This window comes from Chenopodium album, chromosome 24 (assembly GCF_948465745.1).
Source record: "Chenopodium album chromosome 24, dcCheAlbu1.1, whole genome shotgun sequence".
Taxonomy (NCBI): domain Eukaryota; kingdom Viridiplantae; phylum Streptophyta; class Magnoliopsida; order Caryophyllales; family Amaranthaceae; genus Chenopodium; species Chenopodium album.
Window position 1 is genome coordinate 33341441 of NC_137857.1, and position 19441 is coordinate 33360881.

A 19441-nucleotide genomic window follows, 5' to 3' on the forward strand; every position below is an offset into this window, starting at 1 on the left:
CTATAAACAAAGCATGCATTGCACGGGCCAGAAGACTAGTTCTTGTTTAAGAAATGAACCTATAAGAACTTGCATGTATAAATGCAATTGAATTTAATTTTGAAGCTACCCCATATTCAACTATAAATGAGATCATAATTCTATTTTGTGTGCGTGACGTTTTGGGAGATGATGCATTCATCATCAAACTGTATTATCAAATCATCTTAAACTACAAATTATAATAATTGACTAATTGTCCCTCAAAAAAGGTTTGAAGTGTTAAAAAGTTATTGGCTTCTTTATAAACTAATTTTAAATGACTTATATGGCACCTAAGGTCAAGTTGTGTCAAAATTTGTAAAATTTAGGTCAAAATTACAAATCTTTAGTCATTAATCAATCATTATAACAAATCAAATTAACAAAAGCCCTAGATTTTTTTGTTATGCTTTTAGACTTCCAACCTTTGACAATTTAAGTTACTCATTTTTTCTTAATAACGTTGTCCCATATAAAATTAAACACAAAATAGGGTAATATGCATGAAATGAAAGAAGGTCCTCTTTTTAGAGCTACTCTGCTCTGTTATACTCTGCTGAAATCTGATTTTCTCTTCTATGTTGACTCAATTTTCTCCGTTCTACTAGTCTTACTCTATAATACAGTAGTTACTATAAGCTTATAGGCTCCATGGACACAAAAAAATGAAGGGAAAACGTGTGAGAAAGCGTGGACAAATGGGCAAGAGTAAAGATAAGTTGTGGTTTGGCAATGAAATAGGGTGGCATATAGTTTGATTCCATGGCCACCAAAAAATCTTATACCCCCTTATAGTTATAGCTCGCAAATAGGTTTATAGACTCCCCCTATTCTCTATTAGCTCCCCCTCTCGATTTGATCACTCATCATCTTCAAATCTCTCTCTTTCTCATGACAGGAGTATTTTGATACGAGTAGTAACTATTGTACAATAATTAGCTTGTAATAGTATACTTATCAAATACACGTAATAGCGTAATTAATTTGAAAATTTAACAACCTTGGTATTATTATCAAACATTTTGTTGACACAAAAGGAAGTAAAGGTTTTCTAAAGATGAAAAATGTTGATCATATTAGAGCCTGTTCTCATACGTTGAAATTCAGTTCAACTCAGTTCTGTTCTGTTCAGCTCAGTTCAGTTCAGTTCAGCTCAGTTTAGTTCTGTTCAGTTCAGTTCAGTTCAGCTCCTAATTTCCTTTTCTTATAAAATATTCGATTCAGTTCAGCTCTGTTCAGTTCAGCTCTTAATTTCCTTTTCTTATAAAATATTCAGTTCAGTTCAGCTGAGTTCAGTTTAGTTGAGTTCAGTCAATGAGAACAGGCCCTTAGAGTTTATTTCAACTTGTTCGATCGTGATAAAAGAAAATAAGTTTCGGTAACATAAGGTCGCATAATATAGGTATATAGCTTCATAATAAGTTGATTTAGTTATAAATTTTTTTTCCTTTTTTTTAATTAATATTTTTTAATATAGATTAGAATTTGATTAACAAAAATTACATAGCGGACAAGAGAATGGTGTTATCATGATAACAAAGCTAGTAAACATAAAAGGAGATCGAATAAACTATAATAATCCACGAAGATTCATAGTTAAGAAGGTACGTAGGGCATAATTTGATTTACTGAACTGAATTGAGCTGAATTGATTGGAGCTGAACTAAATTGAATTGTTTATGAGAGAAAGAAATTAACAACGAAATGGAACTGAAATTAAGTTGAAGAGTAGAGGACCGTAGTATATAATAATATTGTTTTGTTTTGTAATATAGTAATGTTGTTTAATTGAACATAAGTAATGAGTACAATTTATTTATTTATTTTTTTTTTTTTTTTGAAACCAAATTACAAAGTACTTAAAAGAGAGGAGTTTTCAGGTAATACATTCAAAGGGAAATGAAGGTTTCTTCAAGCCTCCAATCCTCGTTCATCTAAAGGCGAAGATTTTTCCATTTTTTTTTGATTTGTTGTGGGCATGTAAGAGCAAATATAGTTCAGCATATACATTATAATCGCGTTGATTAAACATACGTCAAGAATAAAGGAAATTTTTTTTTTACATATAATTAAACGACCACTTAATGTAGTACTACTCATACTTCCGTAGTGCTCCAAATAATCTCACTTAGCAATAATTAAAAGATTTGAAAGTGTAAGGTGCTAGGCAGAGCAGTAAAATGGCAGTGAAATCCTGAGTGCCACTGCTACTGCTACTGCAACACAAAACAAAAGGAGAACTAGCTTAACAAGAACACATTTTTATTCATTGGGAACCCAATTTTTCACACTATTCTCTCTCTCTCTCTTCCTCTGCATTCATCGCGTGCACTCTGCTCCCTAACTCAAACAAAAATTCCTTCATCCCCCCTTTCTCTCCCTCCAACAGTACTCCGTAATTGCTTTCGCCGTTTTATTTAAACTCGACCCTAAGAGCTGCATATATCATTCCGTAACACAACACGGAATACTCATAACTCAAAGAGCTTAACATAATAAAATCATCACCCCTCTTCTGCTTAGTTTAGTAAAAGATTCTGAAGAAATTCAGAAGAGAAAAGAAAAAGATGACGACAACTATCACTTAATAAACCAGTGGGTTATTTTCATAGGATTTTGCTGTAAAAAGCCTGTTTCTTTTTTGTGTAAGCTTAAATTCCGGGAGCTCTCTCTGCACTTTTTCTTCTTTTATTTTTTATTTTTATTTTTATTTTTACCCCAAACATTATTCTTACTCCTTTATTACTCCCACTATCAAACAAAAAAAACCCACTACTACTCCTAATTCTTCTTCTTATAAATTAAAGATCAAATTTTTATTTATAAAGATCAAATTTTTATGTAAAGAACACATTTTTAGTGAGAAAGAACACATTTTTATTTAAGAGGAGAGAGAAAAAAACAAAAAAGAATGGAGGGAATGGAGAATAATAGTAATGGGTTGTATCCTATGATTATGATGCAACCATCTCTTTCTCATCATCATCATCAACATCATCATCATAACAATAGCAACAAAGTTTGTTGTTGTTCTTCTTCTACTGATGTTGTTGATTATCATCAACATCATCATGTGATGGGGATGGAGAATAACCATCATCATCATCAAAATCAGAATATTCATAATAATAATAATAGTAATTGTAACAATGGTGGTGATGGAAGTAGTAGTAGTTCAGGTGGGAATATTAAGGCTAAGATTATGTCTCATCCTCACTATCCTCGTCTCTTATCTGCCTTTGTTAGCTGTCAAAAGGTGAAAGCTTCTCTCTTTCTCTCTCTTCTTTGAATAATAGTTTGTCATTTTGACAATTTTTGAGTTGAAATGATTTTTGAAAAGAAATTATTTATAGGATTATAATACACACCCAATTTTTAGATTTTTTTTTATCAAAATAAACCCATTTTGGAATTTTTTTTTTTTTTGTTAAAAAAAAATAGTAATTTCAATTATATATTAACATTATTAAGGGTTAAGACAATCATTTGGAGAAAGTTTTGATCTTTAAAGGGTTTTTGAAGATTTAGCTTAAGCTAGGGGAGTTTAATCACCATATAACCTAATTTCTGAAATATTTGGAATAATTTACATTTTGTATGATACACTCTAATTTTTTTTATGAAAAACCAAAAAAGACTTGGAGAAAGCTTTGATCTTTGTTTGGTGTTTATAATTTGCTTAAATTGGGGATTTTAATCATAAAACCTCAAAGAATAAAAAAAAAAAAAAAAAAAAAAAAAAAAAAAAAAAAAACCTTGAACAAGGTAATGTTCAAGATTATTTATACAATTTCAAAGAAAAAAAAAAAATAAAACCCTTAAACCCTCTAATCTTTAAGAAAGTTTAAAACTTTGCAAGATACAATCATACAAATGTCATAGATGTGCATGTAATTTGTACGTTAACTCTAAGAAATCAAAATAATAAGTCCTCTCAAATAAACAAAAAAAAAAGTTCAAAATAAGTGAAAGCTTTGATCTTTTTACTAATATTTTTTTTTTTTTTTTTTTTGGAATTGTAGGTCGGAGCGCCACCAGAAGTGGTGGCAAGACTAGAGGAGGCAGAGGCAATGGTAATGAATCAAGGAGGAGGAAGAACCAGAGGCGGCAGCAGCGGCGGCGGCGGAGGAGGTTATATTGGTGAAGATCCAGCTTTGGATCAATTTATGGAAGCTTATTGTGAGATGCTCACAAAATATGAGCAAGAATTAACCAAACCTTTTAAAGAAGCTATGCTTTTTTTATCAAGGATTGAATGTCAATTTAAAGCCCTAACTCTTTCCTCTCCTTCAGACTCTCCCTCTTCTGGTGATGTCTCTTTCTCTCTCTATATTTCTACAACTTTCTCTCTCTAGATTATTTTTTTTTAATTTTTGAACAAGTGGTTTTGAATCTGATTATTGTTTGAGTTTAATGATTTTGATTTTATGTATTCTTTTGCATTGATTTGAATTTAATTTAATTATATTTTATATTGTGCATGGTGCATGTTTCCAAGATAAGATCTTGGAACTTTAATAAATTTTTTGAAAAATTCTTTCTCATCATCAGGATGATTATGGATCTTGTTGAATTATTGAATCTTTGTTTATTTTATTTATGTCTTGTTGGAAATAGGGTTTTTTTTTTTTTACATTATTGGCCCATATGTATGGCTAATTATGATTATTTATATTTTTAATGCTTTTGTTTTGGATTGTTGTTGAATATTTTAATCTATTCTACTTACTTTAAATCATTTTGGTAATGAATAACCCCAAGGGATGTTTTTGTAGAATCTTCTCAATGTGTTTCTCTTCAAACAAACAAATTTTTGTTGTTGTTTTTGTCTTAATAATACAGAAATAATATTAATATTCTCTTAGATTAAATTACAAGAAATAGAGGTCTGAAAATTTTGATAGGTATGGCACATGAATTAAGATTTTTGGGATCAATGTTATATTGAAGTCTACCTTATTTTACTATAAGAGTACTTTGTTACTTGAAAAAACATTTGCTGTTGATGAAATTAGTAAATGTATTGTCTTTATAAGCGAACGGGGTATGGCTATTGCTGTTGTTGGAGTCATCTTTTAAGTTCAATCCCATTAGCTACTAGGGCAATTAGTGCGTAAACATTGTGGACATTTTAATTGTAGTGCTACTCGGGGTTGGAGCCATGGTTTACATCTTTACACATTATGGGTCTAAGTGAATTTACTGCTTTTCGATTGTTGGTATTGATTTAGATACATGTTCAGATCACGATGAAAGTTATTAGATTGTTATCTATTTGAGCCCGCTTGGTAATTTATCTAGCAAACTCCACTACTAACACTAGCACGCATGTTTAGGCTGTATTATCTGTACTTTGTTTCATACTAATTACATGTTCTTATTAGAAATATACCACTTTAGATCATACTACCAAAATTTAAATAAAACCTGGCTATACTATACCTTATTATTTGTGTTTGCTTATTGAATTGCCAAATGTCTAGAATTTGTTATTCTATAAGTTATGGAAATTGGATGTTTGGAAAATTGCTATAAGAAGACCCTGCTTAATCATTTAACTCTTATGATCAAATTTAGTCAAATAAAAAGGTAAGATTAAACTAATATGTCACAACATAACGCGGATCAAATTTAGGGCATGTTCTCTTACGTTGAAATTCAATTCAGTTCAGCTCAGTTTAGTTCAACTCCTAATGTCCTTCTCTTATAAAATATTCATTTCAGTTCAGCTCATTTCAGTTTAGTTCACCTCAGTCAATGAGAACATGCCCTTAGTTTTGCTAATTAAAGGATACTTTATGTTTTGGAATTTGAGTAATACCGCTGAGTCAAGTTATCAAATTGTTGTTTGAAAGTTCTTTGATCTTTATAATAGTCTCCTCTCAATTATTTACTAAATTGTTCGTGGATCTATTCTCTTGCCCCCTATGAATTTAGAAATATATCACCAATCTGTCAATCATTCACTCTCAATCGCATTCTCCGTGCACCTTATCTTTGTATGTATCACATAAGACAATCATAGACAATTAGACATAGAAACCAAATCCATAAGATGGCATGTGTTAAAGCTGATAATGCTGTTCGTTCTATATATGTTAATTTTATTTGTTTCTTCAACCTTTTCATTATCACTCCCTTTCACCCCCTCCGAACCAACAATAATTCTTTTTCATCTTTAGATAGGAAGTATATGGTGTTAGTTTAATGGTGTATGTCTAGGAAAATAATGAAGATCATAAGTTGACTAGTGATATTATAGTCCAAAAAAACTAAGGTAAAACTGCAGTGAATGTATGTTTGTATGATTCATCTGCTAAGAATCTTAGGTATACTGTGTTTTTATTGGAAAAGTATCTCAATAATATGTACTATGTGACAGAAAAATTGTATAGAATACACTAGATAATGTAGCTTATTATTAATACAGACAATTCTAGTCTATCTGATTGATAAGGGGTACTTTGTTCTTGCCTCCCTTTGGTTTACAGTTTAGACTTTATGGTCTGAATTTATGTCACTTCTTAAATTAAACTTTGTGGGACATGCAATAAAGAATAGCCTACATGTTTTAAAGGTCATAGGAAGCTGTTTACATCAATGTCATCACATTATTTGTCATAGGGTATGTGTCGAGGAATTAGACTCACTCGGCCATGGCCAGACTACGTTGAGTTGAATTGAATCGTGCTAATGTTTTTATTTGTTTGGTTTGTCGAATCTCTGACATTGGTACTTAGGGTGAAATGATGAATCTAATGAGAATATGTGGAGAGGAGATCTAGGTTTTTATTTGGTCGTGTTTGAAAAAGTTTTGCTTTAATAGATTTTGGTTTAATTGAAACACACAAGTGTCTCATCATATCATTGTGATGTGCCGAGTTTCTAACATAGTAATCGCGTAAGGATGAAGGTCAAATGTGACATAAATGTTGTCGGATCATACTCCCTCCGTTTTTTTTTATATGCATCACTTTGACAATTGCACTATTCACATACCATGGTTGACTTAATTTTTTCACCTCTAAAAAATGAATAAATGTTTTTATATTATATATCATTAGATTCGTCATAATGTCTAGCTTCATAATATAATTTTGTTACAATTTTTACTAATACACAATTAAAGATATTTATGGTCAAAGTAGCGTCTCGACAAATGTGCCGGTCAAACTGATGCATATAAAAAAAAAAAAAATAGAGGGTGTATATCTTGTAAACTATATATCACACGTAGGTTTGAGTTGAAATGATATGTGTCTTGTCTGTTTGATTATTGTATCAGTCACAACTTTCAAATAAATATTTTCATGTGTTACATCTATATAATCTTTGTTAAGCAATTCATTTCATGGCTTTATTTGATATCTATTTGCTGTGTGGCCTTTTCGGGTATCATATTGCCAATTATGTACATATATACCATCCCCCTATTTACATGTGCTTGATTTAGATTTTTTAAAAAAACGTTCTCATTTTTTGGAACTTTTTTCGTGATGCAAAATGTTGTTATGGCAGCTTGTGGGGAGATTCCTGATAGAAATGGATCGTCTGAAGAAGACATTGACGTGAACAATAACTTTATTGATCCTTCGGCAGAAGACAGGGAATTGAAAGGGCAGCTGCTCCGCAAGTATAGTGGATATTTGGGAAGTCTGAGGCAAGAGTTCTTGAAGAAGAGGAAGAAGGGAAAGCTTCCAAAGGAGGCCAGGCAACAATTGCTTGATTGGTGGAGTAGACACTACAAATGGCCTTATCCATCAGTATGTTATGTTCTTGTCTACTTCGTTACTTGCCATTTATCGTGTTCAAATAACTCGTACATGCTAAATATAATTGATCCTACATTAGTAAGTAACTTGCATTTTTATTAATAAAATTTGTTGACCTCACCAAATAATAACTAGCCAAATCTAAGCGTGGCTTGTTTCAATTGTATGCATTGGATTTGATCCATGAATAACTCGTTACATAACTTCATAACTGTTAGTTTGGTGTATGATTAGCTCTTTGTTTAAGGTTGTTGTATTAAGTTCAAGTTCAATTCTTGTTTATGAGGGCATTTAAGGGAGGAAATTTTTACTTGGGTGTACCGAATTTTTTTCTTATTATATTATCATACCATTGATACCAATAAAGCATTTTGTGTTTGTTGGTATTAATGTAGGAGTATCTTGAAATCATGTACCATCTAAGCATTATTTTATACCAAGCATTATTAGTCATTAGTGACTCACTCAAGTTATTAAAGGTAGAGAATTTCCCTCTTTTGCCTTCTGGCTCTGTGATAGACGTTATCACTCCTTTCCTTCCCAATAAGGTGTTCATGAATATCTTATTTTGCCCTACCATATTACTCCGAGGAATCGTTTTCCTTTGAGTCCACATCGAGAATTGGTGTATAACATCATACATTCATATTCAGCAGCCAGCATAAAACATGTTTATGATTTATTTGTCGTTGTGTTTCTAATCTGTAAACTTGCCAGGATACTATAATAGTCGCTTTCTATGGCAGGAAACATAGGTTATATAGATGATTGAGGCTAACGATTAAATCGTATGAAAATTGAGGAACTTATTGTGTAGCTATCATACTATTCCTTAAGCTGCCTTCTTTTTTTTGTCTTGACTTGACTTGATTTAACGTCGTGTATTGGTTCATTTGCTAATCGTAGGAGTCCCAGAAGCTCGCGTTAGCTGAATCAACAGGGTTGGACCAAAAGCAGATAAACAATTGGTTTATCAACCAAAGGAAAAGGCATTGGAAGCCATCCGAGGACATGCAATTTGTGGTAATGGATGCTGCTGCACACTCCCATGCTCATTCTCACTACGGTTACATGGACAACGTCCTTGGGAACCCGTTTCCCATGGACGTCTCCCCAACTCTTATGTAATAGCCCTAAATCATGATCATCGACAATTATATTGTCGCCTCTTATCTCTGCTTAGTTAATGGTTGTGTTATTGAGAATTTTATAATATATTGTGCTTAATTAAACTCGATCGATTATCGATCTGAACCACTTAGGTGATATGATATGGCTCATTATCATATGATATTGTGGCTGCTAGTCTGCTAGAGTGCTAGTTGAGTTAGAATTAAGGAGAACTCGTATTGTTTGAGTATGTATTATGAATATATATATATATATAATAGAATCTAGAATTTATATCACATAAATTATTATGGAGGCATGGTAGCTTTCTTATTAAATAATGCAAGTGTATTTTTTTAGCTCAGGATCGATTTATATACTTTATCATAACTGTTAGATTTCGGGAAAACTCCTTAATCAGTGTGTACTATTGATCAAATATATAGAGTTTACAACGCTAGGCCTAATCACGTTAGGAATCCTAGATACGATAAACATACAAAATATACATTTAATATATCCTAATCTGCGACAAATATTATCCTAAATATAATATCTATCACACCCCCGCAGTCGTAGCGGGAGGAGGTCATACGCTAAGACTGGATCTAAATTCCAGAAATAGTTCTCGTGGTAGGCCTTTAGTGAAAATGTCCGCAAACTGATATCTAGTAGGAACATGTAGAACCCGTACTTCCCCCAAAGCAACCTTTTCTCGAACAAGAAAGGTAGATAGCACTGACATTATCATAATAAACTATAGTAGCCTGCCGTAGAGGACAATGTAACTCAAGTAATAAATTACGAAGCCAACACGCCTCAGAGACAACATTTGCGACGCCTCGATATTCTGCTTCTGCACTCGATTTAGACAAAGTATGTTGACGCTTAGATGACCAAGACACGAGGTTGTCCCCAAGGAAACAACAATAGCCCGAAGTAGAACGCCGGGTATCGGGACAATCTCCCCAGTCAGCGTCAGTGTAAGTAATCAATCGATGAGAAGCAGTAGGATATAATGTAAGCCGTTATCAATGGTACCCTAAACATAACGCAGAATGCGTTTCAATGCCTCATAATGAGGTTCCCGGGGATCATGCATAAATAGACACACCTGTTGTACCGCATAAGAGATATCTGGCCTGGTAAATGTGAGATACTGAAGAGCATCTGCTAAACTGCGATACAAAGTAGGATCCCGAAAAGGTGGTCCTGCATCTGCACTAAGTTTGGACTTAGTGTCAACTGGAGTAGCTGCAGGCTTACAAGAGGCCATTCCTGCACGCTCTAAAATCTCCTGTGCATACTTTTCCTGTGAAAGTAGCATATAAGAGGGTTTGCGGGTCGGTTTGCTGAATCATCGTTGCCACGGTGTCAAAGTCAGAGTTTGTGAGGCCGGAGACAAGTCGAATCACCATCTTCTGTTCCGAAACCGGTTGATCAATATTTGCTAATTGATCTGCGATACTCTTAAGTTGTTGACAATAAGCAGTGACATTAGAGAAATTGCTAATGTGAAGCAAATTAAACTGATTTTCAAGATACACGGCCCTAGTATTTTTATTATCTTGAAAAATTTCTTTAATTCGATCCCAAAGATTCTGAGCAGTTGATTTAGGGGCCAAAATCGTGTTGAGAAGTTCGGTTGAGATTGTGCCGTATATCCATTGTTTAACAATAGCATCAAGACGCTTCCACAAGGCATCCGAAACATCAGTCGGTCTGGAAACGGTTGTGTCAATGTGATCCAACACATTATACGCACACGCGTGATTCTCAAACAACTCCACCCAATTGGAGTATTGAACCTTCTCGTAATCAAGAACCAAAGGAATAGCGTTCTTGATGTTACTAATTGCTAGAGCCGGATGAAATTCCGACGTTGAAGGGGTTGGAATTGAGCTGGGTACTTCATCGTCCTTGGCCATAACTTGTTCAATGGAATAGGAAGTAGGAAGATAAAGTTAAAGGAGAAAAAAAAACAAGGAGTTGAAATCTGAGGAAAATAATCAGTGGAAAATTGCGGAAAGTGTGACGTGAGTAAGGTCCCAATAAAACAAAAAACCAATAAAATTGGAAAAATTAAAAATTGAGATCTAAAACCTAAGTTGTGATACCATGTTAGATTTCGGGAAAACTCCTTAATCAGTGTGTACCATTGATCAAATATATAGAGTTTACAACGCTAGGCCTAATCACGTTAGGAATCCTAGATACGATAAACATACAAAATATACATTTAATATATCCTAATCTGCGACAAATATTATCCTAAATATAATATCTATCAATAACTTTGTATAGGTCAACCTCGAGTCACCGGACTCTATCCAAACTTGGCATGAAAATGTGAAATGTGCTTATAAAAATGGCTTCTTTAAAGAGTGTCAGGTGTAATTTTACTGAAATTGTAACTTGTAAGACAAGTATGTGAATCAAATTTCTACGTCTATTGTTGGCAAATTTGAGTTGTCTAAATCAAATGTGAGGTTTGCTTAGAAGGAAAAGTTATGCAGGTTTATGCATGCATGGGGTGACAGTAAAAGTAAATCTACATTGATAATTGCAAAATATTTTTACTTTCTCTTATTATCTGTCACGTAATATGGTAATATTGCACATTTACACGCTTCAATAGGCAAATTGAACAATATTTTCCAATTATGGAATGAGAATTCCAAAGTTTTGTTCGTAATTTTTAAGAGTTGTTGCATTATTGTGGCTTGTGAGTTGTGACCTCGTGTAAAATAACATACTATATTATCAATTTGTTCTCTCAATCGCGTTCTTGTCTCACAAACTTATTATTTAAACTTTTATAAGACCGAATATATCATGAATGTGTTACATTATACCAAATCATGAATGCGTTACATTATACTCCAGCTAACAATTAATTCAAATTAGACCATAATAAATTTACATTAGAATGTATTATTTCACGAGTAGAGAAAGAAAGAAAAAAACAAAAAGACACTAAGTATTTTATTTGAGCTTAAGTCTTTAATTAGGGCACTAAGAGTAAGGGTGTGAAATAGGGATTTTTTTTTTTAACAGGAGGAAATCATTAATCGGGTATGAACTGTATTTGTCTCGACTCTTGAGTGTTCGCTTTATAATTCTAAGGAAATTTCACCCCCAAAAACATATGATAATAAGGAGTGTAGTCCCTTAACCTCACAAAGTGCACAAAACTTTCTTGTTTCTTCAATGAGGGATACATATCTCAATACTTCTCCCTCACTTTTACATGTGTTAAATATGAAACAATGAACACTTCCACTCACATATATGTTTGTTCATTAGCTCAATAGTAAAATAGTTAATATAGCTTTACAATATGCAATAGTCACTTTATAAGTATTGAATATACGTTGAAGTTCTTTGATTATTGTTTATAAATTCATTTGAAATTCACTATAGATTAATGTTGGGAAAAAGATGTAATTATTACCATGAAAATAATAGAGAAATTAGGGCTAAAATACAATACTTCATTGTAAATCTCATATAAGCTGTGACGCATTTTACGGCTGCCCTAGAAGCGTATTTTGCCACCACCGGTACGAGGCTCTCAGTGAGGAATGCTCCCCAAGGGTAACACGTACAGCTACCTTCCAACTTCGTACCCCGATTGAAAGGTTGAAATTACTTCAAGAACTCCTCATATCTTTATAGGAATGGCTTTGTGTTTATTGTGTTTAGGATTTCACAATACTTTGTGTTTTTCGTCTCTCACGTAAAACAATTAGCTTAAGGCTAGGGAATTTATAGGTTATGAAAAGGAAGCAAAAATATGGATCATAACTTGGCCAAAAAATATTTTCTCCAAGCCTTGCCCGGCCGGGTAAGGCCCGCCCGATCGGTCACGACAAACACAATACAAAAAGCTTGGTTTTAGGCTCCGCCCAGTTTGCCAAGGCAAGACCACCCTACCACACAGGCACGCGAGATGCATGTTAATACGAAGTATTTCGATGCATTGCTCTATGTGCCAGGGCATGTGAGTTGGCTGCAAGACGAAATAGCATGACGAAAGAGGGTAATAGAACTAGTGAGTTGCCCCAAGATGCTACATAGTACTTTTTTTTTTTGTGCAACCGCTAATTTTTAAGAGCATTTAAATACGGAGTATTTAAATGTGTGCATATAGTGTGTATTTTCAATAGTTTTATAGTATAATACTCGTATTATTTAGTGTGCAACATTAAAGCATTATTGACTATTAGCTTAGATGGTTAGAAAATAACGTTGCTTTAAAGAGGTTAATTGTTCAAACCTTCTCATCCATATATTTTTTTCATTATAGTTGAGGCAACATGGAGTAGTGTTGATAGTGCGGGTGACGTGGCATATTGAGGAATTGAGTGGATGTCGTGGCATAATAAGAAGCTGAGTGAGTGATGTGGCAATGTGGCTTGGTGAGGGCCTGAGGGGTCTACATGGCGTAGAAACGACGTTTTTAGGAACGCCTTTTAATATATATTATTATTATTATTATTATTATTATTAGTCTAGATAGATTTTTTTATTATTAGACTGACGTTTTTTTTTAAGAACTACATTACCTTTTAATCTTTTTTAAGAAGATAATAATTAATTATTTTTTTTCCCAAAGACCACCTTTACCCGGATTATGACCTTTGACTTACAATTTTCAACATTGATTCTTTTCTAACTCTCATTTTCTCTCATGACAAGGCTACTCCACCACCTTCTCTTCCCTCTCCACCGCCATGACTTCCCCTTTTTCCCTCCTCCACCGCCACTGCCCCTCCTCCTCACCTCTCCCTAGCCTCTTTCTTCTTCCCCTTTATCTTTGGGCCTGTTCATATTTACTGAATTGAGCTGAACTGAACTGAACTGAACTGATTGGAGCTGAACTGAACTGAACTGAACTGATTGGAACTGAACTGAATTGAATTGAGCTGAAATGAATATTTTATGTGAGAGGGAAATTTAGAGCTGAACTGAACTGAACTGAACTGAATTGATTGGAACTGAACTGAACTGATTGGAGCTGAACTGAACTGAACTGAAATTAAGTAAATGTGAACAGGCCCTTTATCTCTCTTTTAAATTTAATTACTTGGTGGATTTTATGCATGGGATTGTTTTAAGGCTGAATGGCGTGATTTTTTAATTGTTATAATTACTCTATATAATAACTCTTACTTATAAATTCCCAACGTATATGATTACCATATGTCACAAACTCACAACAATCATCTTCTACTCTTTCTTAGATTTAATTACTCTTTATAATAAGGAAACTCTTACTTTTTATATAATATAATGTAATACAGTGATAAAATTACTCCATACGAAAAAAGCAAAAGTCATCGTGATGAAATTTTTATAAGACAAATTAAAGAAGTAAAAGTTATTACGATTCTTTAAGAACAACACCAGCACATTACAACATGTATTGTCTAGAGGATTTATATCTATATAATTTCGGTTTGTTTTTATTTTAATAACCACTCTTAATATATATGAACTTATTTGAAAACTCAAGTATTTAAAAGTAGGGGTGTCAATTCGGATAATCGGACTGGGTCTGATATGGTCGGGTCGGACAAATTTTTAAAGTTAAGTCATACTAAATTATTATGTCTATGCGAGTGCAAATCTGAATCGGATATTTTTCGGATCGGTTTTGGCTCGGTCAGATCGGGTGTGCTTTTGACACCTCTATCTAAAAGTATTAAGTCAAATACAATTAATCCATTTAATTGGATTAGACTTTGAATTTGACCGACCTGTATATGAACCACAAGTTAAACGCTCGAGGGTAAAGTAAAATGTAAAATAATCTTCTACTCCTAAGCAAATGTAAATGACTATATGGTAGAGATTGAATTTGCAATCTAAAGTGGTCATAACTCGTAAAAGATGTCAAAGTGAGTTCCCCACTCTTTTCTCTTATCATGCTTGATTTTGCTTATAGACATATGCTCATTAAAAAAATTGATTTCTTTTTGATAAACTTATGTAAGCCCAAATGATATATTAGCCTCTTTTGGGCCTTTTATTTTTGTTTGGGCTTCACTAAGTATCTACTTTAAGCAATGTACAACTTTGATCATGATTTTTAATCACAATTAGGGTATCAATTTTGAATCCACTATTGAAAGATTTGAAACCTATTGTTATACCTTTACGATTGGCAAAATTAATTCTACTTATGTGGATAGCCTAACCAAATTCGATATCTCACATTCTCGCTTACCAAACATGGACACAAAATATTCTCAAATGATTTGAGAAACGTGAGCATGAACTCTTGAACTCATTTGAAATATCCGATTTAACAACCCAACTTGAAATCGATTTACAAATTCAGCTGACCAAGTGATCAATCAACCTAAATTTAACGAAATTTAAATCTGATTCAAGTAATCACCTAAGTCAGTTAAACATCTTACATTTAATGCTATTTCAAATCCAGATTAATATCTTATACATTACCGGTCCACCGTATCCTTTGAGATTTCTTACGCATTTTTGGAAGTCAAAATTTGTGCCCACAACTACCCCTCCCCTACTAATTTCTTTTCACCATTAATGGTGGTTGTAATTCATTTATTTTGTTCACATATTTTTGTACAAGAAAGTAAAAAAATTCCAATTCATTCAAGTTAATTTTTTTTTTTTTTTTTACATTTTTTTTGGGGTGTGTTTTGTGGCTATAGTTAGATCGTTCACCTCGCTCCGTCAGTCATTCCCCACACTCTCCTCTCAATCCCAAGTCAAAAAAGTTACTCTCTTTCTCTCTCCTCTTCTCCTTCCCATGAACACCTTCAATCTCTAGGGTTTTCTCCCCCAAAATCTAGGGTTTTTGCGCCTTCCATTTCCTCCCCTAAATCCCCCATTTTTCTCTTCTTCAATCCCTCTTCTCTCTCTCTTCAATGGCGAAGACTCGCCCAGGTAAGCGGGACCTTGATTCATACACCATTAAAGGCACCAACAAGGTCGTTCGAGGTAAGTACAATAATCCCATCAAAATTCAATACCTTTTTGTATAATCAAATTAAATTTCTGGGTTTCTCTTGCTTTCAATTGATTAATTTTGTATTGAATTTTTGGTTTTTTTAAAGTGGGAGATTGTGTTTTGATGAGACCTGCTGATGTGGGGAAACCACCCTATGTTGCTCGTGTTGAAAAGATTGAAGCTGATAGCAGGAACAATGTGAAAGTTAGGGTTAGATGGTATTATAGACCTGAAGAATCTATGGGAGGAAGAAGACAATTTCATGGTGCTAAAGAATTGTTCTTGTCTGACCACCATGATGTACAAAGTGCTCATACAATTGAAGGGAAGTGTATTGTTCACTCATTTAAGAACTACACTAAGCTTGAGAATGTTGGGGCTGATGATTACTTTTGTAGATTTGAGTATAAGGCTGCCACTGGTGCTTTTACTCCTGATCGTGTTGCTGTGTGAGTTTGATTTCATCTCTTTCGGGTTTTCAATGGGGGAGGGGTTGGGTGGGTTTGGAATTTTGAGGTGAATTTGAGTTGTGTTTTGTGTTTTTGATGTGGGTTTTGATTTGGTTTTGTTGGGTGGTTGTTTGTTTTTGGTGGGTGTTGTGTTTTGTAGGTATTGCAAGTGTGAAATGCCGTATAATCCAGATGATCTTATGGTGCAATGTGAGGGCTGTAAGGACTGGTAAGTTCTTAATTCTGGCTTAGTTTTGCAGCATTTCGTTTTTTATGTGTCTCAGCTTGTTTTCTTAGATTGTGTTTCTACTTAGAGATGTTTTGTCGTGTTATCGCTATAGAACGGCTTAAAACCTATAAGAGATTGTGTGGTGGTTTTTACAGTGCTTCCATTCTACGTTTTTGCTAGTTTTTTTAGGCATATGCTTGTATCAAGGATGATTTGTTGTTTCTCGCTTATTAACTTTTAGGTAGCCTTGTTTAAGAACCTTAGCAAAATGCTTTATATGGTAATATGAGACGTGACTTAGGTCTCGATATTTTACAGTAGATTTTTTTTTGGTGATTGCTGGATACCATCTCTGTCATGCCTGATATGGGTATTCAATGCTGCATTATTCACAGAATTACTATCCATATGCTATCTTTGGAGTTTTGGATTTGACGTGATGCTTGGGGACTCCAAATTCGACCAAATACCATACTGTATTTCCTGAAAATTGCTGGATTATACTCTTTGGAAACTTTGGTATTCACATTGAATATGCTCTGCCACCAGAGCTATGAGTTCTACTGGCCCTTTTTTATTTTGTTTTTTCAAACTTGCATGGAGCAATAGCTTTTCTTAATCTTAGCTAGCAGATCTTTTTCTACTACATGCATTATGGTATTAGCACATGGTATTAGCACAAGCACTAGTTCTTGTAAAAGCCTTGCTGTTTGTTCTTCTGATTTTCAAGCTTCTTTTTTTTTTTTAATTGCAATTAGGTGATGCGTGTATAAGCTTGTTCTTTAAGCTCTTAAGAACAAAATTAGGTATAGTTGAGGATGAAATTCGCTGTCATTCTAATGATTTAAGATTCATGTAGGTTCCATCCTTCTTGCATGGGCATGACAATTGAAGAGGCAAAGAAGTTGGATCACTTTTTATGCTCTGATTGTGCTGCTGAAGATGATCCTAAGAAAGGGGGAAATTCGTTCTCTGCATCACCAATAGCTGATGGCAAGGTGACACGTTATTCCTTGTGATGCTAGGGCTTCATCTTGCTTGTGTTTGCTTACTCTTAGCCTTTGCATGCATGTTTAGCTGATCATTAACATCTGATTTATGTTGGGTAGACTGTCCAGGTAAATGAGAATTCGTATATATCTTGTATCCCACTAGTTGGAGTTGTGATCTGCAGCCATGCCATTAATGGGTTAAGTTTTTTTTTTGGGTGTGTGTGTGTGTGTGAAGCTGGAATACTGAGCTTGGGCATTGGCAGTGGCTTCATTCCTTTCTAAACCTAGATTATACTTACTGTCTTGCTCTTTTCAATCTGTTAGTGATGCATCAGTAACTACATAGTACTACACTGGACAGCTTTCAACCTCTCGTTGATGAAGAAGCTGTCATTTGTTTCTAATCTAGTTTGCAATATTTGTGGCTGTTGATGAAATGTTACTTAATCTTGTCATGCCCTGGTGTCCCTGGGTAGCTATGTTCATGTAAGAAACAGGGTATTATTCATCACTGAAGAGTGCAAGGATCTATCTATGAGTTTTGTTTTGGTACAAGTTTGCTTATAAATAGACATTATCATTGCTAACATTGTTTTCTTTGTTTGCTTTTATTGGTTTATTGTTTTAATTTGTGTTAAATTTGATATTGTTTGTGGCTTAGAGATCAATTTGTTTGCCTGTAAGTTAATTCAATGCATCAGAGTTTCTCTTGCTAAACACTGAGTCTTTTCCTTAAGCCTTCCTTATTTTTTTATTACTGGATAAGGCAGTGTAAATCAGATGTACTCCATTTTGTATATCTCTATTCTCTAATAATATCTTGTCTAGAAGTATTCGTAGTTAATATGAATACAAAAATACCTCCAGATTTTTCCTTTCTCTGTTTAGAGATTTGATATTTAAAGACCGAACCTGCGCCATTTTTTTTTTTGAACTCTTAAGAATTTAAAAAAATCAAAGACTGGATTATATTACAAGGTTATTTTCTGAGTAATTTAGATCATTTATTGGACTATGGAAATTTGCTCCATATCTGTAGGTCCTTAACTTGTTTTGGTTGGAGCATCAATCCATCAATTTTCTTGAAGGGATATATCAATCCAGTCAGGAGCTGTTGACTTCTGTTAAATAAATACCAGTTTTTGCACTTCATGTAATTTTTCTGTTGTACTTAGATTTCATTTTGCAAAGTTTTCTTTTGCAGCCTGATAACAAGCGGAGAAAGAGATAAGATCCTAAGAGGTGATTTACAAACCTGGAGTTTGCGTTGTCTTACTCTTGCTGAACTTTGAAGTCACCTTGTAGAACTAACTGTTGTGAGAGTTGTATTGTCAGCTGTGAACTTAATGCCATGCTTGTGCTCAAAACTAGCCTAGGGCTGTAATTTTCTGTGTGTTTGTGCCCCTGAGCCGATGCATGTATGACTTCTCTGTAATTTAAAATCCTGTGCAGAAGGATAATTCAGTTATAGGCTCCTCTAGCCATGGTTGAATTGATCAATTTCGGTGCCAGAATTTCTGCTGCTAGTGCCAAGTCTTCTTTCTGATGGGCGATATCATTGTTTAACCATTTAACAAATGGTGAAGTTCGGCATTAGTTCAGTAAAGGTAAAGTTTCTGGTATTTTGATGCAGCCTTCAGGTATGTTTCCTGGAAGGTAGGAATTTAGGCATAAGCTCTCCGGTTTTAGTTAGTAATCTGGGTCGAAGTCACAGGATGAGCTAAGTTGAAGAAGATTGGAAGGAAACAAATGAAATTATTTAGTTGTGTGTAATTGGATAGCTTAACAATTCCTTTCTGAATATATTAGTTCTGTGATTCCTTCCTCCCTTGAATGGCAAGATGAGTTTTTGATTGAAACATTAATCGGATTTA

At 33.9% G+C, this 19441-nt stretch overlaps 2 protein-coding genes across 2 annotated transcripts; both read left to right on the forward strand.

Annotated features, from left to right (window-relative positions):
• The first annotated feature begins 2869 nt into the window (after positions 1-2869).
• Positions 2870-8921, forward strand: LOC145611702 (homeobox protein knotted-1-like LET6). The gene is made up of 4 exons (XM_081667053.1): positions 2870-3277; positions 4044-4329; positions 7540-7784; positions 8700-8921. Exons 1-4 carry the CDS (start codon positions 2933-2935, stop codon positions 8919-8921), a joined length of 1098 nt encoding a protein of 365 aa, XP_081523179.1. The 5' UTR covers positions 2870-2932.
• A 6706-nt stretch (positions 8922-15627) lies between these two features.
• LOC145611634 (chromatin remodeling protein EBS-like) lies at positions 15628-19067 on the forward strand. The gene is made up of 5 exons (XM_081666976.1): positions 15628-15887; positions 16004-16346; positions 16507-16575; positions 17435-17573; positions 18772-19067. Exons 1-5 carry the CDS (start codon positions 15815-15817, stop codon positions 18796-18798), a joined length of 651 nt encoding a protein of 216 aa, XP_081523102.1. The 5' UTR covers positions 15628-15814; the 3' UTR covers positions 18799-19067.
• Positions 19068-19441: the final 374 nt, after the last annotated feature.

What these genes read in the sequence shown, in the direction of transcription:
- LOC145611702 (XM_081667053.1), top strand. Translation starts at nt 2,933, where the DNA reads ATGGAGGGAATGGAGAATAATAGTAATGGGTTGTATCCTATGATTATG. An exon ending in CCTTTGTTAGCTGTCAAAAG is followed by an intron (nt 3,278 to 4,043) that starts GTGAAAGCTTCT and finishes TTGGAATTGTAG; the next exon opens with GTCGGAGCGCCACCAGAAGT. An exon ending in ACAAATGGCCTTATCCATCA is followed by an intron (nt 7,785 to 8,699) that starts GTATGTTATGTT and finishes TGCTAATCGTAG; the next exon opens with GAGTCCCAGAAGCTCGCGTT.
- LOC145611634 (XM_081666976.1), top strand. Translation starts at nt 15,815, where the DNA reads ATGGCGAAGACTCGCCCAGGTAAGCGGGACCTTGATTCATACACCATT. An exon ending in CACCAACAAGGTCGTTCGAG is followed by an intron (nt 15,888 to 16,003) that starts GTAAGTACAATA and finishes GTTTTTTTAAAG; the next exon opens with TGGGAGATTGTGTTTTGATG. An exon ending in CACCAATAGCTGATGGCAAG is followed by an intron (nt 17,574 to 18,771) that starts GTGACACGTTAT and finishes TTTCTTTTGCAG; the next exon opens with CCTGATAACAAGCGGAGAAA.